General features: G+C 38.4%; 1 protein-coding gene across 1 annotated transcript; it reads left to right on the top strand.

Annotated features, from left to right (window-relative positions):
- Positions 1–1,955: 1,955 nt before the first annotated feature.
- Positions 1,956–10,451, top strand: LOC121611044. Its single transcript, XM_041943408.1, has 7 exons — positions 1,956–2,241; positions 3,335–3,461; positions 5,012–5,184; positions 5,276–5,460; positions 5,922–6,063; positions 7,134–7,264; positions 7,726–10,451. Exons 1-7 carry the CDS (start codon positions 2,193–2,195, stop codon positions 8,584–8,586), a joined length of 1,668 nt encoding a protein of 555 aa, XP_041799342.1. The 5' UTR covers positions 1,956–2,192; the 3' UTR covers positions 8,587–10,451.
- The last annotated feature ends 2,503 nt before the right edge of the window (positions 10,452–12,954 follow it).

Raw genomic sequence — 12,954 nt, forward strand, 5'->3', positions numbered from 1 at the left:
CTGATGGTCATGTTAAACACCCACAGAGTTAGTCTAATTCATCTAAATTTAATCTTTGTGAACTTGCTGCTTTGTTAAATTTGATTTTGATTTGCTCTTTGCCACATAAGTAAGCGATTAGGAAAACAAGGTCTTATAATTCCAAGGTTATGGAAGCACAAAATACTTTAATGGCATTAGTTTGTTGGGAGAGTTTAAGTGTTCTGTGTTAAATCAATTAAATGTTTTATTTAATCATTTACAATTCAGGGATTTAGCTGTACTTTTTCGATCCAAAACACTGTGGAACAAGTGAGCTGGTCGATGTCTAATTCAATGATGTGACTCTGTCTGCCATGTCAGCAGCTGAATGTCGTAGGGATGTACCTGGCGGCAACAAGTAACATTTTTTATTCTCACATCATTTATTGGACATCTTTACGAAGATATATTTCTTTAAAAACCAACCTGTAACTGCCTACAGATGAAACGTGTTGAGATTTTCTGAACAGCCAAGCAAGCTGGATGCTACTTTGGTGCAATCTTATAGGGCTGTAGTGTATGCTGTCCACATACATTTGACCAAGTTGTGTATTTATGTAGATTCCCTGTCTTTAGCAAGAGTTCAAACATCATAAATTGCGCCACTTCATCACGACATGAACCCACTGTTTAAACAGTGTATCTGTTCACATAATAGACTTTTCACAGCTGTGAGAGATATGGACACCTGACACAGGTGCATCTCATATAATTAATAAAGCTGCACTTTATTTACAGTAGGTGTCACAGCACCAGAGTACTGGGATGTATGTTAGCCTATTTAGAAAATTAAATGAAAGAGAGCCATCACTGATTTATTAGTAACAACCTGTTAGTAATGACCTATCATCTCTTAGGTATTCTTCAAAGATTAATATGTCCTATTTGTTTGTATGAGATATTGGAAATCCCACCTGGTCACTTACTTTTAGAGAAACATTCTATCTGTATGGACATTACTGTAGGTTACTGTTACCTTGTCTTTTGCAATAAGACAATTTTACAAAGTATTTCAATGAAAATCTAGAGTTTTTCATTATATATAGTACAGACTTTACTTGACATGTTATAACTGAGTTGTACTAAGCTTACTAAGCTTTCTTTATATAATCATGGAACAATGAATGTACAAACAAACAAACTATTGTACTGTAAGCTAGCATGCTACATTTAATTTTATGATTCTTCCTATACAGGCCCCAGGATGGACATGTAGTATTGGAAAGAACAATACTAAACACAATTTGATTATAACAAAAAAGAAAATCAACTTTGTACTTCAGGAGAGTAGATATGTTGAAGAACCAGCACTACCCTATTAGCAAATACTGTATGACACAACAACTGATGCCCATTGGACAGGGTTTTGATTATGCACAAGCCAATTAATAATCACTGAAAAACAAACAAACAAATGTCTGCATATGAGGTTTACATCAAGCCAAAACTAGGCACATCACCGAGCTCATTTTAAATCATTACTCTAATACTATAATTGCTGCAATAGAAACATAAATTACATATGTACCTATTCATTCAGCTGCTCACTTGCTAATTATCTAAACTGTGTGACCACAATGCCTAAGCCGACATCAGGTTGTCTCAGTTTCTATGTAATGCAATGTTAAGTAAAAAGACACACCTCAGACATCACATGTGCAGTCATGCTCTTTCACTTTCTGTTTTATGCAGTTGAAAGTCTTGATCATTTCCAGTAAACTGTTGAAACCAGAAATAACCTGAAAAACAAGCAGAGAGAGAGAGAGAGACAGAGACACAGACAGACAGAGAGAGAGAGAGATAGGCTCAAGGTGTAAAAGGGAGAAGGAGGAAAAGGGAAGTTGAGAATCTGGAGAGAGAATGCAAGTGGGCGGAACATACAGTAAGCAGAAAAACAGGAACAAAGTGATAACATATACCAAAGTACACCTGCACACCTGAGTGAAGACACTCCTTTCCCGGGACGCAGATGATTGAGGAGTGGAGGGGGGGAAAAATGCTGTGAATCTGCATACAACTTCAATATTTTACAGACCTTTCAACATTGAGTTTAGTTTTGTTTGGAAGGATTTCATGTTGTTTTTTGTGGTGTGGTTATGTCACTTTTTTTTTTTAAGAAATCACAACTTCACAGTAGGATTTTAGGGGTTTTTTTGTGACCCACGTACCCAATGAAGATGTGGTCTATGAAGGTCATCATCCTCCTGCTGTTCTGTTACGGTGAGTACGCAGGAGCTAACAGTCCAACTCTGTCTTGATTTACAGATGTTGATTACAGGCATTCAGACATATAGCAGTAGAAATTAATAATAATACCTCTGCAATAAAGCCTTGTAATATGAGAGTGATTATCTCTTATTTGAAATAAAGGCAAGTCCCAGAATGCAATGAGGACTTTGGTCATTTCAAATGATAGTGATCGATTGAAAATGGAATTTCATTTTAGAGTCAAGCTGATGTAATATTAACTATATCATTGTACAGCTTATAAAAATGAAATGCTAATTTTGAATGGACAAAATGTGTGTAATTTCCAACCATGTGTCTTTCACATCTTCAATAAACTGCATGAGCTGTAATATCAAACAGTAACGAGCTACATGGTAAATCATTAGCTATGCTATATATGGCTCGACAGCACGAAAATGTGGCTGGACTATGAACTGCTCAAGATATAGAATACAAGAGACTATTCTGCTTGCATTAAAGGATGTTGTTCTGTAACCTCTTATTGTATGCCAGCCCAAGAGATGGCAATTATCTTCGTGTATCACAGATATCACAGGCAAAGTTTAGGAAAAAAGCCCAGTTTTTAGTTTCAGCCTCCAGCAGAAACAAAGTCCAATCTTTACATAATCTCACTGTGGTCTTACATCCAGTGTATGTGTGCTGTGTCGCTCAGGCCTTAGCAACTATGCTATAAAAATTGAGTGATTGTGCCTCTCTCAGGACTTCATATCAGGGGGAGTTGCACTGGCTGAGAATGCTGTGGCTTGAACGGCTTTACAGTATGTGCTGTGATTGAAAATGTGGGCTGCAACAAAGATATAAGAGAGATGTAACCCAACTAGGACAGGCTGTCTATGCCCCTTGCTGCAGGAGAGAATAGTGTTCTTACTTACTTGCAACTTAGCACAAAATATAAAAACAACAAAATATTAAAAAAGAAAATGTGCTATATTATCAAATTGAAATGTCTTTAGGATTTGGATTTTATGAGAGTAAACCAGGTTGAATGAGAACAAGGACATAGCATTAGCATCTGCCATAAAATCATTCACAGACTTTGCTCTTACGCCATTTTTTCCAACAGATTGTCTCTCAGCCAACAACGGTAAAGTAAAATTTATCTCCAAGAACTTCAACAACATACTACACTGGGACCCTGTGGAGCCTGCCTTCCCTGGGGAAAATATAACCTATAGTGTGCAGTACCAGAGGTAAGACCCAGATGATGGATTATTATTGGACCCTTACGTCCATTGCCTTCCTGCACCTTTGTGTCTCCATGTGCAGTTCCATAAGTAGAAGTGGGTCAAAGCAGGAAGAATGTGCTTGCAGGGTAAACACTTGATTAGCTTATAGTGCCAGTGTTTGCAGACTGGTAACAATTGAGTACATCAAGTACAATTCTGATCACCAGATGGCATATACTTATCTATGGGGGAAAGAGCTTACTGTATACAGCCATGTTGGATGTAACTAAAACTAAGCACATGCAATATAAAGTTAGAATTATTTTTGTTAAAGGGTAAGTTGGGTGATATTGTTTTCTTATTGTCAACTAATCCTATGACAAGACCAAAAGCAACAATAAATTGATCCAATTAAGAAATACTAGCTTACTTTGTGCCATCCAGAAACTATGACAAACACATACAGAAGCCACATTGTCAGACTGCTTGACGTGTTCCTTATGTGTGAATGTACACAGAGGCACCTTTTGAGCGATTCTGACATGCACTGTCCTGCGGCCATAAATACTCACGACCACACCAAATCCATCGTTCAGAAGCTGATTTAAGGAAATTGCATTGCACTTTTTTTAAACGTTGGTCTTTTAGATTTAGATGTAAGTCTTCAGTAGGAACAAATATCTTTGGAAGTGAGAGGCACACAATTAAACGGACTTCATAGGGCCCTAGGTTTGGCCTTTACATGAGATCTGTTGAAAAAAACAAAAATATAGAAAACAGACAGCCTTAACCTTTAAAAGGTAGGAATTGTATTTCATGTGGAAGCAATTAAGAGGTTCATTTCTGCCTTTCCTTCGAGAACCTCCGAGCCCTCTCTCTTCTAAAAATGACTAGTGGCTCTATAAATGTATCGCTCCAAAACTACCACACTGTTGCTTGGATTCAACTTAATTGCCAACAGCCTAGAAGCAACACTAAATAATAGCTATAGGGCCTGTTGCCAGTCATTAGTATGAAGTGCACTCTGCTATCCTCACTAACAGAAGAACAAATGCTCATAGTGCACTTTCATGGCTTCCAAGTAGAATTTTATTCTTTCTTATTTTCACTTGTCTCTACAAATGGTCTCAACAAAGTGGAAATGTAACCTTGTCTAATTACTCATGGCGCAGTCTCCCAGACAAATGTCAAGTGCCACCCCAATCCTATTGACTTTTCTCCCCGCCTCTGTCACCTGGAAGGGATGGAGTGACTTCCAGCATCAAATCAGATGCAGAGGAAGAATGGTTTAACTATGCCCACTCACTATGAGTTTCTTGTTAAAACAAAATGCTGTCATTCATCCAATTCAAAAAGGCAGTACGTGTTCAAATGATGAATGAATCATCAGAATTTCAAGTCTGTGCATAATAATTTTCATTTCTGGAAGTCCACAACTCAAACCAGAGGACAGGCAACTGTTCAAATGGTTAATATCTTTGGGGAATTAAACTCTACACAGCACATTAATACACTGCCATGTTCATCTGCTTCTAGTATCACAGTTTGATGACATTATACTGCACTTTTTACAGTGATCGAGGGGAGCTGCCATTCCAGATAAAGGAGGGGTGTCAGAACATTACCGCTCTGTCCTGTGACCTGACTGCAGAAACCCCATCAGATGGTGATGTTAATTACCAAGCAAAGGTGTTCGTTAATGGTCGCTTTCACGGTCTTACCAACAGATTTACGCCTATGGCACAGAGTAAGAATTTCCATGCTCATTCGTGACTTTCCTCCTACCCAGATGTATTGAATTGCAACATTTATTCATTCATCTTTCTTTGTCGTCACAGCTATTCTTGGTCCACCCATCCTGTCTATATACACAACCGTGACATCTTTGCATGTTAATGTCACCCTTCCCTTGGGGCCACGCAGAGTCTCCATTGCAGATATCATCAGCAGCAGAAAAAATGGGCCCTCAAAAACTGTAGCTGTTTATACCTTAAAAATCACACACCCAAAGTGGGCTGCACTGGTGAGTCTCCATTTAAATTAAATAGACTGTACAAATCTTCATTCAGCCATAGAATTAGAGGTATTGCTTCCATATCATTATTCTTTAATTCTAATAAAGGGACTAACACAGAAAAAAACAAGCTGTTAACTGAATGTTTACATAGCAGAACTACGATATATTTTCAATTATAATAAGTTGACAAACATATTGATTAATGATTTTTTTTAAGACAAAACTGTCTATGTGACATAAGCTAATTTATATGGTAAAAAAACTGAAGGATTTGACCCGTAACTGTGATGTTATTGAGTCAATTTTTGCTATCTGCCCCCAGGTTTTACAGCTGTGTTAAAGTCTTTGTTTGTTCTCACTGAGCTGAAGGGTTTCTGGATTTTCCAGTTTTCTTGTTTATCTGACCTGTGCAATTCCTGCATTAACTAGACAGATCACTTATCATCCAAATGAACCACTGTCTACAGGTCAATGAATCCACAACTGGCCGATTCGTCATCAACTTGAAGAACAACCACACAGAGTACTGCGGCCACGTGGTTTACAAGCCTGGTTCTTACTGGGGCCGCACAGAGAGTGAGAATGCCTCCTTCTGTGTCACACTGCCAGGTGAGGACAATGATGAATACCACCTCTAGTACAACTGAACAATATGTTGATTAGCACATTAATATTGGGCAATAAGTCTGATATTTCCAATATTTCACCGACATTGCAGGTGTGGGAGACTTATAGCCAGAATTGGCTCTTTCTGTATGATGTGGAAATCACCTGCCAATTTTGAATGCATTAAGTAAATAAATAGCTTAATGTGCATTTCTAAAAACTTAAGCAGATTAACCTTTGTAGTATTTATAAATCTCAACAATTCACTAGGAGGCATTCAAGGGCCCTCCTGCTATGGAGAAAATGCAAGAATGAAAGAAGTGACGTACTTTGTGCTCAGCTCCTCAAGTGATTGCAGCCATTTGGCAAAATGTAGTGTTCAGTAATAAATCAAGTAAAATCATTATAAATGAGTTCCTTCTTAGACCCCTGTATCTGCACCAAGCTTCATTGTCATAGTATAACAGAGAGGCAGATGCTGGTTTTTCATTGAAATGCGAAACACTAGTATTGGCCACACTGTTCATACGGTGAATCCATGCTTCTTGAAATACTCTTGTTAACAACTGAATGGTAGTGAAAGGAAATGAGGAGCTCTTCAAAGACAAATTCTTGGAGTGTGACCTCTCCCTCCCCTTTTGTCATCATACTGATGAGACAGGAGATTAGATTACAGACTGTTTGCAAAGGTGACATTCTTCTCACCTAGCTTGCCCTATTGTTTATTCTCTACTGTTAAAACTGACGATAATGAATGTAGACAACTGCAGGAAACATTATATTTTTATATTACACATGAACCAGTAATTCCAAGACAGCCAAAGCTATCCTATTCCTGAAAGGGGGAAATCTACTTCTATAGGTTGCTATGTAGATTTCAGTTCAGATAAACTGCTGTTCACCAGCATTCAGGAATATAGTGCATTCCCCTACGTCACAGGCATGCCTAAGCTTGTGTGTCACAGTGGGAATTTTTGTAACGTACAGTTTTAAAGCACTTGAAGGTATCTGATTTTACAGATGTGTTGTTTTTTCCCAGATTAGTGTATGACACCAACTCTCTTCTCCCTTAGGTGATCCTCTGATGCTTTTGCCATGGCTTGTCACAAGTGCTGCTCTCTCTGCGGCCATAATCATAATTTCAGTCGTGTGTATCTGCAACTATGTGATGGGTGGAAAGGAAAAGGGCATGCCACTGCAATTGGTAAGACTACTTCTGCAGTTTTGTTTGGTGTGTCCAGGTTACCAAGGAAATGTTGCCTTACCGGAAAATCAAGCCGGTTGTCTGATGAATTACTGTACAAATGTTCAGGTTGCTTATGTGACACAGCAACATAAGAGTTTTTAAAGACGCTGAAACATTGTGGATGTTGTTTTAGTAAAATGACTGTTGAGGCTTTCAGTGGTGATAAATTAGTCTTGCAGTGTATTGGTTTTGCCCTTTGCAACAATGTGGTGCAAAAAGTTTTAACTCATCTTCGGATGTTTTGATTGAGCTACAGTATTTACTTGTTAAATTTTTTTTATGTGGCATAGTCCCACATTTTACTTTTCTGCATAAATCTGTATATATTATTCTTATCAAATGAAAAGCGGCTGATTAATCTACAAAAATCGAGCCCTTATTTGACTTTGACGGGTCTGTCTTCCTTATCTTCAAAACAGGTCACCACTTTCAGCACCCCACCCAGAGTGCTGCAGTCTCCAGATAGTAATCTCATCACTTCCAAAGCGGTGATCTGCCCTCAAAGTGACAAAACAGTTTACGCAACGATCCAGGTTAAGCCAGATGTGCCCTCAGTTGGGGTTGGAGGTTATTTTCCACAGGACATCCCCTGCCAAGCCTGGCAAGGCAGCACTGGCTCCTCTGTGGGCACAGGTGCACACCGTCTGACCCCAAATCCCGGGGACACAAGCTCTCAGTCCTCGGAAATCTACAGTGTGGTGGCTGTCCATGTCCCCGCTGAAGAGAAAGATTTTCAGCAGGCTACCCTTAAAGACAGAGAAACCAAACTATTGTCTTCCACTGGAGAAAGCTGGGATAAAGGTGGAATTAGTTCAAAGCTGTCCCCACATGTGGCACCACCATTACATGATTCAGACCCTTGTGACAGCGATCTATCCAGGCCACTGCTGTTGCACACAGTGCACGATTCCAATGGACAACTCTTGCTCCCTTCACTCATTTTTCAGTTACAGAGCCACACAGGCGACATACAGAGGAGACCCCTTTTATCTGACCTCATAGACTCCAAGAGGGAGGGGCCATCATTAGCATCCGTGCAGAGCGTTGACGGCTCAGAGTGGTCAGACTCTGGGTGCGATGATAGCACTCTAAACACACCAACCCAGCCGTACTGCAATATTCACTATTCCCCAACTCAGCGAGTTGTTACTGATTTCAACCAGGGATGTCAGGACACACCATGCAATGATGCCATATCTGAGTCAGGTTACCAACAAAACTGGATGCCTGCAATGCTTCTCGACACTGCATGCAAAGACTTGTTATTGAATACCGAATGAGAAACTATCCCTGGACCTGGACTGGTCCCAAAAAGGAGGAGGAACGAGAGTTAGAGGAAGACAGCGGAGGAGAGGAGAGATGAAGGAAAATTCTTCTGGGAGTTTGGGTGGTCCAAATTCAAGAAGAATTGTACTGTGCGTAATCTCTAAGACCTATCACTTGCTTTTCTCAATTGAGTCTTCAAATAACGTTAAAGGCATTTCATCGCAGTACCCTTTTTAACAAAAGAGGGAGGAGAAAGTTGATGGGAGCACCGACAGGCGCCTATGCAGAACTCATGATGATGAATGGCTTTGATGTCTGCTGTGTGGCTAATGATGCAGAGACGTTTAAGTTTAAGTTTAAACTCTCCTTAAACATCCAACTTCATCCTGAACTAAGACATATTTAAGAACCACATTTCACTTCAAGATATGATACACTACACTTCGCCATTTATCTGGTTGTATTTATTAATCCACAAGGGTAAAAACTGGAATGGATATTCTGAAACTGTGAGTTTACATTTGAAGAAATCATTGTACTGTACATACACTGTCCTCATTTGCATCGTCAAGCAAACATTTTCAAATACAGAATTTGCTTTTTCATAATACGTAAGTATATCTCAGTATATTTCACAACAACAATTGTATTTTTATATTGTTATGGTAGTCTAAAGCTAAAAGCGTTCAGTCACCTAAAATCTGATTTGTTTGCGTAATGAAAAAAACATGATCACACCAGTCTGAGTCTCATGGGGTCTGAAATGCAGTTTAAATTACTTTCTTCACATTTAACTCAGTCTGACAACTCCAAAAGACTTTTTAAGTGTTTTCGCTTTGAACCATGCTGCACACCTGCAGCTGGACAAGCAGAGTGGCTTCATGCTTTGTCCATTAAAAAAAAGTAGAATAAACAACAACCAAAAGCCTTAGTCACACATAGCCAGCCAGTGCCTTTGTGTGTCATCACTATGGCAACACATTATTGCAACTTATTACACACTCTGAATACACAAACCCAATCTGGTCACTTTTAAATACCAATGTGGACAGTCAGCTTTAAACATTAGATATGAAAACCTTTTGGCTGAACAAAACAGACCAACGCTTATTATCATGTAATGAGCTGTTTGAAATGGGACTAAGATGACTGAATTTCTACTAGAAGTGAATATAGTCCTGTTTTTGCACAAAGTCTTTCATTGTCAGTATTGTATGAAGTACATGACAAGATGATTGCATCTGTACATAGAAAGAAATGTGAGGTTGTATATTTAACTGACTCACTAAGTTCATGAACTCATTTTGTTCTCGTCATTGTTTGCCGTTCTTTCAGGGGAAGAAACACAGTGTATAAAAACATATTAGAAGGTGGGGTCATGGTGCAAACAAAGCCACACTGATAACCGCTGGGTTTTTAACAGCCTGAGCACAGTCTTTTATACACAGTTGTGAAGTAATAACGTCAGGTGTGTTGAAACAGTGCAACGTGAGTCATATGAGTCATATGTGGACACGCTGTACAGCACAATACAGATGTATTACACATCAGTCCATCATTGTTGTTGGCAAGCATATCTGCTCAATGAATGTAAATAAATGAATGTTATATAAAGTTGCAACTTCGTTTTAATTTGCTTTTACAAATAGTGAATTTCTGTTCTGAATGTTTATTTTGGAAGGTTCACATTGGAGAGGTTGAATTGCATTCCGAGATATTAAAGATATTAAACACTGCAAAAATGACATAACATTGTATTTTACCGTAAAACATTGTTACTTTTGGGTTATATCAGTGAAATTCTGAAAAATGAATATTAAAGAACCTTTTTTTCAAAACTGATGTTCTGAAACTACAGCAATTAAAATAATCAAGACCACTGTGTATTCATTGACATGGTTGGTGAATGTTGTAAAAGTATTTTGAACTCTTTGCCTTTTGAACCATGACTTCACTTAGTTGAGACTCTGCACCCTGCAGGGTAACAATAATATTCTTAGTGACTAACTTCTGTCACTTAAGGGCCTTTCACATCTAACTAATTTGTTCCAGACATTCAGACTGTTCAGTTTGATCCAAACCAAAGTGTGAAACCTCCCCTGGACTAAAGTCTGGACCAAACAGCCAAACGTTGGTCAGATGAAAACAGGGATCTCCATCCAGATCAAACTATACCATGGTATGGTTTGTTTTCAGTGTGAAAATATTTTTTAGATGGCTTGGATTTTCAGACCATTTACAGGTAGTAAGGGAAGGCTATCAGAAGAATCAGAAAAAAATAAAAATGAGCCGCAGTAGGACATGGGGAGAGAAGGAGACCAAGATTTACACTGAAATATGGTCTGACATATTAAAAAGTCAACTGGAAAAAACATAATAATGCCAACAATTCCCAGGCATTTTTGGAGAGGATGAGAGAGAGAGGACGAGGACAGTAATTTGGAGAGTTTAAACTAGTCTTGAGTATTGGTGCTGCTGCTAGTAATGACATAATAACATAATAATAGTGTCAATGTCAAGTGAAGTATGTCATATAAAGTTCTTAAGTGCACCTGCATAATTGCAATGTAAAACCAAAACTAACCAAATCAAATGTATACAGTATAACAATAGCGTGAACTTTGGTTCGAACCATGGTTTGGACTTTCGGGAGTGAAAGTCTCCATGAGTTTAACAAGTGATCAACAAAATAATAAACCTCAACTTGTGAAACATCAAATATAAAACTGCAGCATTGAAAAAGGCAATGATCCTTACTACATACTGTACATATTCACTGCCTCAGACAATAAAGAGGTAAGGTGGATTGCATAAAGGGTCCAAAGTACAACTCAAGAGTCTTCTGTTACGTAGAGTATGTTTTCAATCAAGGAATGAAGACAAAAAAAGTGTTGTTTTTTGTGTTTCCGCCTGCGTGTCCCTACTGTACAAATCTGGTGAACTAAACTAAAACAATTAGCAGTTTTAATTAACAGTGTGAGTGTAGCAGTGTTTTTCTATGCAAAAAAGCGGATGGGTGGATAAATAATTAAGAAGAACATTAAAAGCTCTTTTCCAATAGATTTTGTTCTACAATGTATGTTTGCAGAACTTCAAGGAAACATGACCCAATTTTGAATTCGGTTTTAAATTATCGCAAAAATACAGAGCAGCTTTGTAACCTGGAAGGGGATTTGCCTTTCCTTTCTTTTCCGAGTACCTCGAAGGGGAAGTGATCCCCATTTAACTGTCCAACACAGAGAGGGAAATAGTGTAGCTATCTGCATCCATGGAGCATTTTCCTAGGGATAATATCAGCCTTGGTTGGGGTCTCTGGTTTAATAACCTATGTGTGCTTGGTTATGCAACTGCTACCAGATACCCTAATGGAATATTTCACAGTACAAGCCCGACCTATATAAAGGTAACAGGGAGGAAGTAACAGATATACCTCATTTTGAGGGATTTTAGAGCTTTGAAGTGAGTAATCACAATCAAAGAATATCGATTAGCATTCTTGTAGCACCTTTAAAGGGGTCTTCCTATAAGTGTATTTCTATATTATTTAATAGAGATGTCCGTCCACCGTCAAGATACTCGTGGCATTGACGTTAATGTTTCACTGTACAACTGTACTGTACAACCACAAGTAGGGCTGAACGAGTATTTGAAATAGTACTAAAATCGCAGTATAGCCATGTGTAATATCCAAATCGCAAGGGCTGCAATTTTTTGATAAAGGCAAAATCTGTCACCACATACCATTATTAATGAAGCACAGTGGTGGTGCAGAGATGCCCCTGGCTTACAAATCATAGTCTCCAGATAGAGGGGAACATGCTTGTTTGGTACAGACTCCAGAAGCTCACTAAAATCATGACTTATTTCACAATAGCTGTCAAAATAATAATAAATTGCACAGCCCTAACCACAACTTTCCAGTCTGTTAGATACATATTTAATCAACATTTAGGGAAGTAGTGGATCAACTCTGTATCGACAGAAGCTCGAATATTAAAGAATTCGCATCTGGGTGGAGGCCAAAAAATTGATCTGGATATTACCATTGTTGACATACACTACATTTATAGTGTATATGTTTTCAAGGCAAAAAGTAAACCAAAAATTTGAGAGTTTCAGGGGCATGAGTCACGAAAGAGAAAAATCCTTCAATATGGCAAAAGTAACAAACAGGATTGACTGAGTAGATGTACAGTTCACATTGCAGGATCGTAGTTAAATGCTAAAAACCAACATCATGACAAATGATGTCAAAATCGAATGAATACATCCTTTGACACAGTATCAAAAAGAAACTTAACATCATGATTTATGGCCAGGTTACCTTATAGACACCACTTGTATTCAAGACCACTGCGCATACATAACACAGGAACACATAA

The sequence above is a fragment of the Chelmon rostratus genome, chromosome 8, assembly GCF_017976325.1.
Source record: "Chelmon rostratus isolate fCheRos1 chromosome 8, fCheRos1.pri, whole genome shotgun sequence".
Lineage (NCBI taxonomy): Eukaryota > Metazoa > Chordata > Actinopteri > Chaetodontiformes > Chaetodontidae > Chelmon > Chelmon rostratus.

Excerpts from the sequence above, each read along its gene's own strand:
- LOC121611044 (XM_041943408.1), top strand. The coding sequence starts at position 2,193 with ATGAAGATGTGGTCTATGAAGGTCATCATCCTCCTGCTGTTCTGTTAC. Across the intron at positions 2,242-3,334 it reads CCTCCTGCTGTTCTGTTACG|ATTGTCTCTCAGCCAACAAC; the intron begins GTGAGTACGCAG and ends TTTTTCCAACAG. Across the intron at positions 5,461-5,921 it reads ACCCAAAGTGGGCTGCACTG|GTCAATGAATCCACAACTGG; the intron begins GTGAGTCTCCAT and ends CACTGTCTACAG.